The following is a 15,247-nucleotide window of genomic DNA, read 5'->3' on the forward strand; positions in this document are numbered from 1 at the left end:
GTGGGTCCAAAGGCACACGACCATGGGACCTATGAGACATAAGCTCAAAAGCTCAAATTTGTTAACTTGTTTTGTTCTGTACTATAAGCTAAGCTACATCAAGCCAATGAAGAATGATTCGTCTCGGCATTCAAGAATAAAATTGATTATATCAACTCAAATGTTGGCATAAAATCATGTTTTGATTTACGCCTGATCCTACAAAATTAATGCCACATACATATTACCCGCAAATCGACATTTTGACTTTCAAATACCTCGTCATAGCGATAAAACACGACAGGTAACTATGATTTACAGCCTATATATTTGTAGGCGAGTTTCTGTTGTTAAGTGATTATAGTTCGTCCATCTATTTTGCTTGATTTGGCCATGGTACCATAGGTCCCCCACCCCATAAATATTGTAATCGACTTGAAAATAGTCCACTCGAGGGTGGTATTGATTCAAAAAATATGTGCCATTATATACCCTGATGCAAGCCCTATACTTCACATCAAAAATTATGACGGGTTTGTTAGTCTGAAAGGTGATATGGAAAAATGCAAATGTCGATTCAAATTTATTTACACCCCCTAAAACGTAAATCATTCGTCACAGACCCCATAACTCACGCAGGTCGATTTTTTTTGCATGTGAGGAAAGATTCTGTCAGCATGTGATTGTAGACAAATTCACGGAGTGTAATCATGGAATTATCATGGAGAATTTTTCAAGTATTTTCGGTCCCGGTGATCCAGCGGTACCACATCTCCCCTATATCCCGCAGCGAACAGCGTGTGAAAATCGAAGAATGAGGCACTGTATATCACGTTTGATTGAGAGTGAGAGCCGCTTGTACATGAGAATGAAAGCCCCTTGTAGCCTACATAAAATAAGTTTGGAAGCTTTGTGCACGAAATGAATAACTTTGAGAGCTACAAAATTAAATCCCCAGGATATTTCTTCATCGTATCATAAAGGATGATCTCGTGTTGTGGTTCACAACCTCACATGAACGTTATGAGTTGCTTTGTTTGGAATACCTTCATGTTAAAATAAATAACTGGGTACAGTACTAAATTCAATGTGAGCAGATATATGCATCCCATTCTCAGTTGACTTACTTATAGTTACACAAAGCACTAAGACAAAATCCAATAACAATAAATTCCCCGTATTGCCAATCGCCGATGTGAATTCTAGAGGGTTCGAACCACAGGGTGTGAGACATTACCATAAAGTTGTTATAACAACCTTGATTTGACCCTGAATATACAGCACACCAATATTATATGGTTTATTATAGTCGAATGGTCTCGAGCGCGATTAAAGCGCGAAATATTTTTAATATCAAAGTTCCAAAAATACCGACTGAACTTTGACCTCTTACCAAGACCGAAACTGCTGCAACCCAAACCCCCAATCGGTTAGCTCGAAGAGTGCCCTAAATTATTTCGGTGAATGAACATGTTTGACGACTCCCCCACGGACGAATACGCAAAATTATAGAATATAGAAATAGGCATTTTGGTGGTGGCCATTACCACGCCACGATGCATGAAGACATATGAAGTTCCGCTTAATATGGGACTCCGAGAAGTATGTCGAAAAGATCGTCAGCGAGAAAACCTTAGCCGAAGAGGATTATCCTATGTTGAGCGTAAACGTCGATGTGTTAAGTCTAACTGTCCATTGTTACTTAAATCGCTCGTGCCGAATTATCATGTCGTCGCAATCGACACCCCGCAGGACAAATAACATCCATCAGAGAACATTATTTGCTAGTGACAAAATACCAATTTTGAATCGTGTGCTTGATTTAATACGTTTATGCGTTTCAATATCTTTTGACAATACAGCGGACAAGAGGTAATTATAGTTGAATGGTCCTCGATCGCGATTAAAGCGCGAAATATATCCAATACCAAAGTCCCAAAAAGACCGACTGAAATTTGACCTCTTACAAAGATTGAAACTGCCTCAATCCAAACCACCAATCGGTAAGCTCTAAGGGTGCTCTAAATTATTTCGGTGAATGAACATAAATTAAACATCAGGTTTTGACGACTCCCCCACGGAAGAATACGCATAATTATAGGAAATAGAAATAGGCATTTCGGCGTCGGCCATTTCCACGCCACGATGGACGAAGACATGAAGTTCCGGTGAATATGGGACTCCGAGAAGTGTGTCAAAAAGATCGTCAGCGAGAAAACCTTAGCCGAAGAGGATTGCCCTTATGTTGAGCGTAAACTTCGGTGCATATAAGTCTAATCATCCACAGGTGCTTAAATCGCTCGTGCCGAGTTATCATGTCGTCGCAATCTGCACCCCACGGGACAAATAACATCCATCAGAGAAAATTATTTGCCAGTGACAAAACACCAATTTTTAATCGTGTGCTTGCACTTTAATTTAATACGTTTATGCGTTTCAATATCTTTTGACTATAAAGCGGACAAGAGGTAATAAAATACCATGTAACGATTTAACTGTACCAACGGGCACGCCCGAATATGTTCAATTATTAATTACGTGGCCTTCATTTTCCTATCCAACAGCTCACTCAGCACTACTGGTAAATCTGATTACGTGGGCTGAGAAGATAAAAATATTATAGTAACATATATATGCGATTACAACCTATTTAATTCATGCATTATAGAAAATACTGGCTCCTAGGGCGACCAGGCCACATAAAATTTGCTGACCATCAAAATCACCCGACGGGATTCTTGGGGGCGAAGCCCTCATAAGTTTGGTTTATCACGTTATGGGTGCCCAAGACAGTCGTATTTTAGGGGGGCTGATGAAGTCCCTCTCACCCATTGTCTTAATTACAGTCCTTACAATATGAGGCGGGGGGGGGGGCGCTGAAGCACGATAATTTTTGAAAGGGGGCGCTGGAAGAAAAAGGGTTGAGAAACACTGCTGTGCTACCTTATTGAAGGGGTACGTCTTGGCAATTGCGTGAACGTGACTTTCACGTTTGCGTTCGGTGTGTGAACCTCGGAAATTTGGAGGTTCACTTTCACAAACGAACATTGGTAGGATCTGCGCTGTGAACGATCTTATATATTACAATTTTTCCCGTCATTATAACATCTTGGAATTAAATTCTTAGCATTTCAACTTCGGCCCAGTCACCGCGTGGCGCAGGCAGTATGAAGAGAAATCAAGCACTATACGAGCATGCTCCTTGCCAATTTCTGTTCGTGAATATTTAGGGACTCTCTGCTGTGACCTTTGTCCGCAATCACACTATAGTAAAAACAAAAACGCGACATTTAGGTAGTCAGCCAATTGTGCTGAATTAACCAACCAATCAACCAATCAATCAACGAAAATGAGATTACGAATACTTCGTTGCCTAATTAAGTAACGTGCGCAATCCGTCTGATTGGGTTGTTGGATAATGTGTAACTTGTTTTGGAGGTAATATCTGTCGCAAGTATAGAAACCGGTTTTTCACTATGATCAGTATCAATATAGCAATAATCTGCCCTCGCCTTAGGAATAAATTGTTCGGTCCAGCCCATAAACCAGAGGTTCTTAGACCCCTTAGCGGTCCGTGAACTAGTTTTTTGGGGTCCACGAAAGGGCAAAACGTCGTCATGAAACTACAAAAACATATTATCCTTTGTGAATGACGTTGTGGGACTGTATCTACCTTGTACAGTCGTTAGTTATCTTATTTTAGGCATGGAATTTCATAAATATGGTTGAGCTTGATATGATTACATTCCATTCATCGGCTTCTTGAAGGTGTCCGTGATCAAGAAAGTATAAGAACCCATGCTGCAGACCGTTAATGCATAAGATTATGCTCCCTTGCAAGTCCTCGTCAAGATTTTTGTCAAAGCGACAATTTTATTCTATGGACTTACAGCATTTCATTGTTCCAGTTGATCATTTAATGATGCTTAAAAATCAGCCTGTACTTCAGTATTGTAGCATATTGTGGCCTAAGTCGCCGCTAGGTATCGTGTACAATAATGTATTACTTTACCGAAATGTGGGGGGTTGGAATCAGTCATATGAAGTCACGTGACGTCGGAGGCACGGCAGAAACAGCACGTAGTCAGTCCCTCCCCAAAATACGTAGGTCTTCGGTCGCCCATAGGGTAATAAAGTAATACTGGAGGGCTTCGTCCCCAGAGTTCTCGTCAGATTTAACCTTTTGGCCGATACTTGTCAGCGATAATTATTGTTCCATTTAGTAAGGCGGCGTGATTGAAAGTTGGAGAGAACCGAAACGTATGTGATGGAACTGGTTGCACCAGTTTCAAATAAATTTAAAATATACGATGAACGATATAACAGAGTTCCCCGTATTCGACTGTAGTAGCGATCTCAAGCAATTATTGTCAGCTCACCTAGAAGTTTAATGAATCCCATGATACAGATCGGCATCCAGCAGCAGAAATTCGTCAGAACGATTCTCGTGACTTTGCGCTGGAGCGCTACCGCGCGCTTGTCGTTACTGCACGAGTTCTCGTTCGATGTGCTCTTTCTGTGAAAATACGCGGCAAATAAGGACTGCAACAAGGTTCGTAACAATTCCTAAGCTCGCGGCGGACTTCTGTCGTGCGCCCGTTTCCCATACAGGCTCAAATCAGAGGCTACTGTCGGTTACACGTCAATCATTGGAATGATGAGCACCGAGCAGTTGAGCTCGCCTCTGATGGGATTGCCCAACCGCATCGTTTCAGTAGTAAAAATCTACGCCCACACCATTGTCATAAAGTGCAACGAAATAGACATGGTCGAAAATACCATTTATTCGTAACGTGACGTAACACCGCCATTATATTCTCTGACGTAGCGTAATATGTAGCCTATATATTTGAATATTCTACGTATTTTATACACGTATGGCGTCATAATAAGTGATACTCGAACACTTGACTCGATTCGTAGTCTAATACAATAATTACATGATTCCGAATCGAATCACTCATAGGGTACTCCATTTTTCAGTGCCTTACTAGAATATAATCAGTATCAAACAGGTACCAATCTGTTGCCATGTGTTTCATTGGAAAATCACCTCGGTGTCTATCAAGACTATAATCTATGACTGATAGACTGGGAATATTGACCTATTTCGTATAGATTACACGTTGTACAGCATTTCAAGTTTATTCCGTGTTAATGCATAGCATGGCTGTAAAGCTTTTCAAATATATGATCTGTAGTTTTGGAAATTCGCCGTAAGGATGATGTCATATTGAATATCGGCTGAATATATCCGGGGTTTTAGGTTGTATCGGTATCGGTTCAAAAATGATATATCGGTCGGCCTCTAACATTGACTATTCTTGTTGTTCCTACTGTTTTGATAATGTTTTATTATGACCATATTCCGCGATCCATTCCTGGCTTACGCGTGACCGTAACCCTCTATCTACACTCTACAGCAGTGGTTCCCACCCTGTGGTACGCGTACCACTAGTGGTACGCGACGGTCTTCCAGGTGGTACGCAGAGGTGGTCAGTAACGAAGTACTTCTAATTTTTGAAGTACTTGAAGTAGATTTTGCCTACACACACTACTTTTGAATTAGTTATTATTTTAGACTACTTCTACTTCTACTTGACAGTTTTCGGTTTTGTAGACAAAAATAAGCGTAAAATACCTACTTACTTACTTACTTGTGAACCACCACTCCTACTTCGACTTGAGTAGAAATTCGACGGTACTTCTACTTCTACTTGAGTATAGCGACGGTGACTACTTTGACCACCTCTGGTGGTACGCGAATAAATTTTTTTTCCGACCGAAGGTAGTTATTAGTTCAGGTGGGTTTAATATTGAGTTTTTTTGAAGCCGTCGTCGTCGTCGGGGAAGAGATCTAAACGTAAAGGATTGGGATTCTTACCTAAATAAATTCAGTTTCAATATATTTGACCACAAGAATTCCGAAAGGATCCACTTCAGAAATCATATGCTGCACCTTACAATGGGCAGTTTATTTTCTGTTTTGCTGCGTTTGACAGCTCTACACCGTGGCAACATTTTTGAACGCCTCCGGCGCACGTAACTTACGTAGGTGGTACGCGAGCACTGCATAAAACCTTGAAATGGTACGTGGGTGGAAAAGGTTGGGAACCACTGCTCTACAGTCTACAATCTTCGACCATAGAGAAGTACCGAACAACCGATCATGAAGTATCTCTTTTCACCTGGCCCGTGATCCGATGCCATGCTATTGCTATCCAAGCAGATCTCTTGGCGTATTACACAGACAAAGACCTTACCTGTATATAAAGACGTAGCTCACTAGTATGAAGACGAAGGCGGAGAAATTGAGAAGGAGCAGCATCAACGAATATCCCCAAGACCGGTCGTTCTTGACGTCTGGGAAAAAGCGCGGCAAACATACGCTGTGTGCTGCGTAATAACCGAAAAACTGCTCAGGAACGTAGGACGAGTTCAAGGCTTTCTGTGCGTTTAATATATTGCTCCATGAATAACCTGATCTGTAAAATTTATACCACTGTTAATTCGCTGGTATATGTAAACGTAAATTTTGGCTCATTGTACTACTCACATTAACTACAAAGGGAAGGTTCTCATTTGCAACACATGATGGTGATAGCTCAAATATAAATATGAAGCAATATATAATAAATGCTTGAGTGTCACGGCACGCATGTATATTGTACAATTGTGTGCAATATACATTCGTGACAATCGATACTTTGTAGGACATGATTTTAAAGAATCATATATGTCGGCCGACAAAACCATTGTCAACACATACGCCGCGTATATACTCAACAAATCCGGATGCCAATGACCGTGTGCTAGATACATATATTTTGTGGGAGCTAACAGCTCTGTCAGAAATAAAATTTGGAAGAAATGGATTCGCATGACGAAATGACGAAATGCGACGGAACAATACAATCAAAGTATATAGGATGTGTTCAGGACATTGGTTCCTATCGTATAAAATGTGGGATCCCCTTGCAGCACAATCACTTTTCCTATTACTACACTGTATAACTGCACATAGTTCTTCTAAACGGTCGAAAATGCGACACCAGAAATCAGACAATGCCGTGCAGCATTGTAATATTTGATATACGCAAAGATCATAATAGTGTAATGATCACACCTTCTATACGTCTGAAGGTTTTCGGACAAAATGACCATTAATCGACCTTTTGCTGAGGTTCAGACCAACATGAATACGGACAAATAAGGGATATAACTCGCTGGCTCAAGGTTTAAAAACAACGGAACTAATTACATATTATGATTCTCATACCCTACAATTCTGCTAAATGTGTTATTCGGGCCTTCCATTGTAACAAGCCTTTCTGTGAATTCGATAACTTCAGCCTTGCAAGCGTGTCCAAGATATCGATGGGATCGAAACCTAGAAGTACAAAATATAAACAAAGTTTAAAATATAACATCAATATAAGCGTACAGTGTGTAATATAAGATACATGTCAATATATACAATATATATGGCTTATTTTCAAATATTCCACATGATTTAATAGCATAAAAAGAATCACATCGAGTTCAGTGGACTGTCATCTGCGTTGATCATGATCCTTCACGACAGATTAAATTTACAAAGACGAACGTTTTTTGGGGAGGGACTGAAGACGTGCTGTTTCGGCCATGTCTCTGACGTCACGTGACTTCATATTACTGATTCCAACCCCCCACATTTCCGTAAAGTAATATATTATTTTACACGATACATAGCGGCGACTCAGGCCACATTATGCTAATACACTACTGAAGTACAGGATGATTTTTAAGCATCATCAAATGATCAACTGGAACAATCAAATGCTATAAGTCCATAGAATGAAATTGGCGTTTGACAACAATCTTGACGAGGACTTGCAACGGAAAATAATCTTACGCATTAACGGTCTGTAGCAAGGGTTCTTAAACTTTCTTGATCACGGATACCTTCAAGAAGCCGATGAATGGGGGGTCATTATATCAAGCTCAACCATATTTATGAAATTCCATGCCTAAAATAAGATAACTAATGACTATACAAGGTAAATACAGTCCTACAACGTCATTCACAAAGGATAATATGTTTTTGTAGTTTCATGACGATGTTTTGCCCTTTCGTGGACACCCAAAACTAGTTCACGGACCCCGAAGGGGTCTAAGAACCTCTGATCTATGGGCTAGACCGGACCATGTTTCCTATGGCGAGGGCAGACTATTGCTACATTGATACTGATCATAGTGAAAAACCGGTTTCTATACTTGCGACAGATATTACCTCAAAAACAAGTTATACATTATCCAACAACCCAATCGGACGGATTGCGCACTGTTACTTAATTAGGCAACGAAGTATTCGTAATCTCATTTTCGTTGATTGATTGATTGATTGGTTGATTGATTCAGCACAATTCGCTGACTACCTACATGTCGCGTTTTCGTTCTTACTATAGTGTGATTGCTGACAAAGCTCACGGCAGAGAGTCACTAAATATTCACGAACAAAAAGTGGCAAGGAGCATGCTCATATAGTGCTCGATTTCCTTCATGCTGCCTGCGCCACGTGGTGAGTGGGCCAAAGTTGAAATGCTAAGAATTTAATTCCAAGATGTTATAACGAAGGGAAAAATTGTAATATAAAAGATCTTTCACAGCGCAGATCCTACCAATGTTCGTTTGTGAACGTGAACCTCCAAATTTCCGAGGTTCACACACCGAACGCAAACGTGAAAGTCACATTCACGCAATCCCCATGACGTACCCATTCAAGGTAGCATAAAGCGTGCGCAAATCGAAGGAAAATCAAGACAAACTATGTCTTTGAATTTGAAAGTTGTGTATAATAAGCTTAAACCTTGTTTTGGCTATCACAATAATGCCGAAATCGCTGTTTCAGAAAATTGTCACTGTGCCTGAATAATGAATTTGCTCGCGTACCCCCAAAAATTGTCTCGCGTACCCCCGAAAATTATCTCGCGTAACAGAACACCTGGTCTGGAGCACTCATCCATTAATTGCATCAATCACAATCACGGACGCAGCTCCGCTCTGATTGCACACTTAGTTGTACTTCTACGATGTTTTAAGGCATAACTTCCCAAACCAGTGAGTAAATTTGCTAATCCGGGTAATGGCCGTGTGATGAGTCACTCTATTGTATTGATCCAAAGCTGTTTAATCTGAGAAGTTAACCTTTGTTAGTCTACAGGCTCCTTGAGCGTGAAAGATGGATTATTAGTTTATTACGTTTTAGTCATCAGTGGCCTTTTTCGGCCGCGGGATCCATGGGATCAGGAAGTTGGAAACCTATAGTGGCTGAAGGAAACATGGTTCGTTTTTGTCTCCAAGCCATACTCGCAAAGTCACGCATAGCTGACTAAATTAAGTGATGGAAGATAATGAAGTAAATCAGCAGCAGTTTAATGCCATTTTTTATCAATCCAAGATACAGGGATATCTAGATCTGTCAAGATACTACAACTCTGCAAACACGGTATTAGCCTACCTATGCATATGAATAGCATCTCAGCTCCAATGAACTTGGCGTGTATTAATATGAAACTGGAATATTGATGGCTACGTCCCGTAATATAATCGCGAATTATATTGATATGGGAACAAAAAGATCGAATCCAAAACTTTATCGAGGGTAAATTCAGTATATATAGAGATATAACAACGGAGGTAATATTAGTATACTATAACACCACTATATTATTCTCAAAGCATTAATAAAAGGTTTTCTTGATTGTTTAGTTTTGAGGATCGAATCATTTGAAATTGTATTCTGTTGTAGTTATGGTTGCATGTCAGGTCTATGACATGCTGTCAAGCATAGAACATCTTGGAGATGTTAAATGACTTGAACGCTCCATGCCAAAAGTCATTATGGCTATAAGCGACGTAGCACTGCTACAGTTATTTATAGTTGAATGCAGAGTTGGATCAATTGTAATTTTAATTGTAATTGAATGTAATGAATTACATTTTTCAATGTAATTGTAATGTAATTGTAATTGAAGCATTTTTATTTTGTGTAATTGTAATTGTAATTGTAATTGTAACTTGACAAAAATTTTGCTCAATTACAATTTCAATTACATTAAATTTCTATTGAGACCTGACAAGTCCAACATAAAATAATTGACTTATAATGCATTCTCTTTAAATGTCGACAAGGAATTTGATGGATCCATTCGCGGAAGCCCTTGACCGCGCCCTTGCAGGCGAAGTTTTTTTATTTTTACCGCTATGCTGGCCTCGGCTACCATTGTATACAATTATTAGATTACTAACCAACGGATGGATTCGCAACACGTGACTCACGATTGAATACGCCGAGAAGCGAACTGCTGAGCCGGCTAAAAGCAGCAGAATTGATAGTCCAATTGCTGGCGATCCAAGCGTCGAAATTTGATATGTATGGTCCTAATCGCACTGATTCCGCAATAAAAGTATATTTCCAGGCAATGGTACCATCCCAAAATAGTCGTGAAAGTCTGGGAATCGGCATTGTTCTGAACAATCGCTGGGCGTAATTGGTCATTGTTGTGGTCATGCTGCTGCAGCGCTCTCACTTTTCAGAACAGTCGGCTATTTTGGAGCAGTTACATTGCCCTGACGAGATTTTAATTTGTATTTTCGGAATTAGTGCATCAATAGCTTACGATAAAGACCAGATGCATCAAATTTGGACGCTTGGATCGCCAGCTCCAGGACTACAAAGTTTGCTGGTTTTAGCCGGCTCTGCAGTACGTTTGTCGGTGCATTCATCCGTGACTCACATCTTGCGCATCTATCCGTGGGTTGGCAATCTACAATACGATTTCAGATCACGATGCTGCATCGTTACTTCGTCTGGCTAACTAACCAGACCACTGGATATTACATAACGTCTTATCTGACAAAGCACGGTTTTGTTTTTACTCCTCATCCTAATTCCTACGTCCCCCGATAAAAATAATAATATTTCTTTAATTATATACTATATACGCAAATCCAACACGTGCATATATTATAATACTTTTTTCAACGACATACTGCATACTGGAATAGTTCGAAAACGTTTTTTCTTTTTAATAATTAACGGGTATTTGCGCATCATGAATGAAACATGAATACTTGAATTGTTGTTAATTACGACGCTACGGTTGTCAAGGAGCACGGTTGAATTTATGATTATTCAATTACATGTTCAACAGCAGCAATTGTAATTGTAATTGTAATGTAATTGAAGCATGTAAGGAGTAATTGTAATTGTAATTTGATATTTTTAGCATGGAGTAATTGTAATTGTAATGTAATTGAAACATGCATGAAAGTAATTGTAATTGTAATTGTAATTGAACTGAAATAATGTAATTGATCCAACTCTGGTTGAATGATATATTGATATTGACATACACCCGAATATTTTCGTCTGTCAACTATAATTTCAAGATTGCTACAAGTTCGTGCATAGCCTACGGGAGCGCGAGAATCTTGGCACGAATTTTCTTCCGAATCGCGTCAGTTTATTACGTTTCATATGAAAACCAGATCAACTTATATTCAAAATAATATTTTACAGTCTAGGACAGTGGTGCCCAACCTGTGGTACGCGTACCACTAGTGGTACGCGAAGGTCTTCCAGGTGGTACGCGAGTAGATTCTGTCTTTTTCGATCGAAGCGAGTTATTAGTTCAGGTGAGATTGATTTTGAGTTTTTTGAAGCCGTCGTCTCACGCTATTCCCCAGCTGATAATTTTCCCTTATACGTGGGAATGCGAGCAAGGATTTTCATCTCTAATGACTATCAAGTCGAAGAAATGAAACCGACTTGTTGCGCCCATACATGACTTTCGATGTGCTGTAAGCAAACGCATGCCACGCATCGACAAGCTAGTGGTAAATAAACAAATGCAGCCATCGCATTGAATGAATTGACTTTTGTTGTGTGTTATTGTTATTTCATTACGCTGTTTTTCCTGTGACTGGTGGTGAAAAATACAATTCCATACATCCCATCAACCCTGGCTGATTATGCCTAGTTCAGGGGTGTCAAACTCAAATTGCCTCGCGGGCCGGATCGAAGTCATGAAATCGCTCGCAGGCCGGACCAGTCAACGGAATCCAAAATTTTGCCTCGTGCCATTGCTTTTCGCTGGAATACTTTATTATCAAGGATATATAAATAATACACGGGTCGTAGGGGTTTCATTCTAGCGAGTCGCAACACCATTATTTGCGAGCAATGCGAAAATACGATGTTTGTCCGGTTGAATACAGTTAAGAACCGCTTAAACAATGGCATTACCGGCGATACAAGTAGACATATTAAATGTTCCCTTTGCTTCAATCCAGGCGTGGCCAACCTGCGGCCGTAAGAGGGAATTTGTGTGGCCCTAGACACGCAATTCAATTAGTATGTGTTGGCGGCCGTCGACTTGCAGCTCGAATCTACGAATTGACTCCCGATTTCTTGTAAGATTTTAATTAATCTTCAAATTTCCTTCGCGCTGCGCGCGATTCAATGCGATTACATTTTTCGATTCTAATATTGTAGCACCCTTTACAATCAGAGCCTGACAATACAGATGCGACCATCAGTGGAAAATGATGCGACTCACATGGAAATATCAGCTCGGAATCGTTTGCTCCTCACTATACCAAAAATTCTGATGGGAGGTCAAGAAATAACAGCATGCTACAAAGTGACTAATACCAATTGGTCCACCCGAAGATGCATCATAATTTATAACTTGCTTTAAATTTTCGAAAACACCCGTACATCAACTCTAGTGAATCTGATCACACGCGATGAGAAAGGATAAATGTTTGAGGGTAATTTGTAAAACTACTAATATCAATGACGAAATTCATTGGTGAATCTGAATTTTTTTCGCGCTTGGCGCGACTATGAGAATTTCTTTCCTTAACATTACCAGTGACCACTCGCGATTTTGGTGCGCATAGTAAGTCTATCATTAAATAAATTAGTACGGAGTTCACCAGAAATGGACATAGACACTTTAACCTGGGTATTTGGCGGCCAGCAGCTCGTTCATTACGACTATGCCCTAGAATGCGGCCGTAGGCTACAAGAGTAGTCGAAATGCGGCCGTGAATGGCAAAAAGGTTGCCCCCCCCTGCTTTAGTCATAATCTGGCGTTAGCCCTGCGTATGCGTTGCGATGAATACAAGATATTTAACTGTCAACGCGGACGTTGTAATTTGGTTTATTACTGTGGATGTGATGGATAATATAATCTTTTTTCAATGTACTCAGAATTGCTATGCGGGCCGGATAAAATCGTCTGGCTGGCCGGATCCGGCCCACTGGCCGTATATTTGACATCCCTGGCCTAGTTCAATAGAATTTGTTAATACACCTCGCATAGGTCAAATACATGATTATGACGTCATAAATGGTGGAAACGCGCGTAACTTTATAGGTGGTACGCGAGCACTGCATAAAACCTCAAAATGGTACGTGGGTGGAAAAAGGTTGGGAACCACTGGTCTAGGAAACCGAATACAGTGTCGCCTTGGGTGAATGAACAGCTTGTTGTCGATTTAAAATTGGCGCCGCGGGGCACACCATCCCGAATACATACGTCAGGAATGTGAACATTACATTGCGACGCGCTATCGCACTTATACGAAAGTATACACCGACGGTTCGAAAACAAATAAGCGCGGTGGTGCAGCATTTTGGGTCGAAGAATTACAATATTCTCGTTGGGCCACGCGTAACGCCAAACAGTCGATATTTTCCTCGGAATTATATGCAATCATGTTATGTTTAAGTTGAGCGATCAACGCATGTATGCCGTCCAAACAGTTGGCGATATTCTCCGACGGTCAAAGCGCATTGATGTCCATCAAAAATAATGTTAATTCGAATAGTGCAATTGATACTGTTATCTTACTTTGTAGACCTGGCAACAAAGGGAGTACAAGTACCGTTCATTTGGATTCCCGCTCACACAGGAATGCGTGGCAATGAAAGGCCGGATGAACTCGCAAAACTAGTCGCTAGCACACCATCGATGCAACGACGAAAACGACATAATTCTGTAACTTGCCGAAATGAAGTCACACACCAATGAAAAATGTATTGAGAAGTGGATGTCGGAATTGAACGGCATCTAGCGAGACTCTACGTGCCTACGTCCACGAAATTTGTCGCAAAGGGAATCATCAATTATGTTGCGACTACAAACTGGACACTGTAAACTGAACTATCACCTCTATCGCACGAGTTGTCATGACAGTGGTCTCGGCGAAACGTGCAGCGTACCAGAAACTGTCGAACATTTCCTACTGACGTGTCCTCAATACTATCACCAGAGACAATATTTAAAAATGTAGATGAACATAGCAGTGTGAGCTTTAATTGAACTGTCTGTTGACTGATCCGCGTATGGTTATTCCGGTCGTAGAATTTGTTGTATTGTGTGGACGTATCTGATTGAACAATTTGCTGCTCCCTCAGACCTGGTGCACAAGACCTTAGTAGTCTAGCACCAATAAAGCCTTTATACATAGGCCTACATACATACATACATACATACGAGAGCGCGAATGCATAATAGCGGGCAGCATACAAATTGATAAGATAGCTATTAGCTATAAATCAGCGCCCAGACAATTTACACATACACATTTTAAGACAAACAAAATTGTTTTGAAACTCACCAGACGCAAGAGAGAAAGTATTCCGATAACGTGGGCGCAAGTGGAATAACGGATAAGGCGATGGAGAAAATCCATGCAAGAGAGATTGGCAATATCAACGGCTTCAACGACTGGGTCTGGAAAGGCCTGTTGAGAGATACGCCGTATTGAATGGAGATTAAGCATAAACAGTTCGCAGACCGTCTTGGTTCAGTTCAACTGTTAACACTTCATCGCATGTACTGTACATTGTACAGAGTATCGGCACAGTTCAGATTACCTTGCGCAAAAGGCACGCGTATAATCGTTTACTATTTGGAGGTTTAAATAATGCACATTCATTGTCATACTTTGGTACCACTTCCACTCGATTTAGAATTGTAATTCGATGAGGACTATTCATAAGATTGATGAAAACGGTACCGAATAGTGGAGAAGTGACGCTCAAAATGCGTCATCCGGGATTACTGCCAAGTTAAGTAGGTATATAGGTAGTCATGCATTGGGTATGCAACTGAGTTAGTCACTGTTTACATCATTCTGTTCGTACAAAATCTTTTACGTAGAGATTGCAAAATCCGGGTCGACACTGTTTCGATTTATCCAAACAGGAAAA

At 40.4% G+C, this 15,247-nt stretch overlaps 1 protein-coding gene across 3 annotated transcripts in view; it reads right to left on the reverse strand.

Annotated features, from left to right (window-relative positions):
* Positions 1–15,247, reverse strand: part of LOC145450391 (uncharacterized) — a 72,775-nt gene that overhangs the window by 17,352 nt on the left and 40,176 nt on the right. For all 3 annotated transcript variants that reach the window (XR_013918484.1, XM_080328913.1, XM_080328912.1), the window contains exons 18-21: positions 14,653–14,778; positions 7,259–7,369; positions 6,243–6,464; positions 4,359–4,495 (exon numbers count right to left, since the gene is read on the reverse strand). Coding sequence is in view for 2 of the 3 variants with exons in the window: in XM_080328913.1 (XP_080185039.1) it covers positions 4,359–4,495; positions 6,243–6,464; positions 7,259–7,369; positions 14,653–14,778 (596 nt within the window). In the remaining variant the exon portion in view is untranslated. The remainder of the gene's footprint in view (positions 1–4,358; positions 4,496–6,242; positions 6,465–7,258; positions 7,370–14,652; positions 14,779–15,247) is intronic.

This window comes from Botryllus schlosseri, chromosome 11 (genome assembly GCF_051294905.1).
Source record: "Botryllus schlosseri isolate E-star chromosome 11, Bs_hap1, whole genome shotgun sequence".
Classification (NCBI taxonomy): Eukaryota; Metazoa; Chordata; class Ascidiacea; order Stolidobranchia; family Styelidae; genus Botryllus; species Botryllus schlosseri.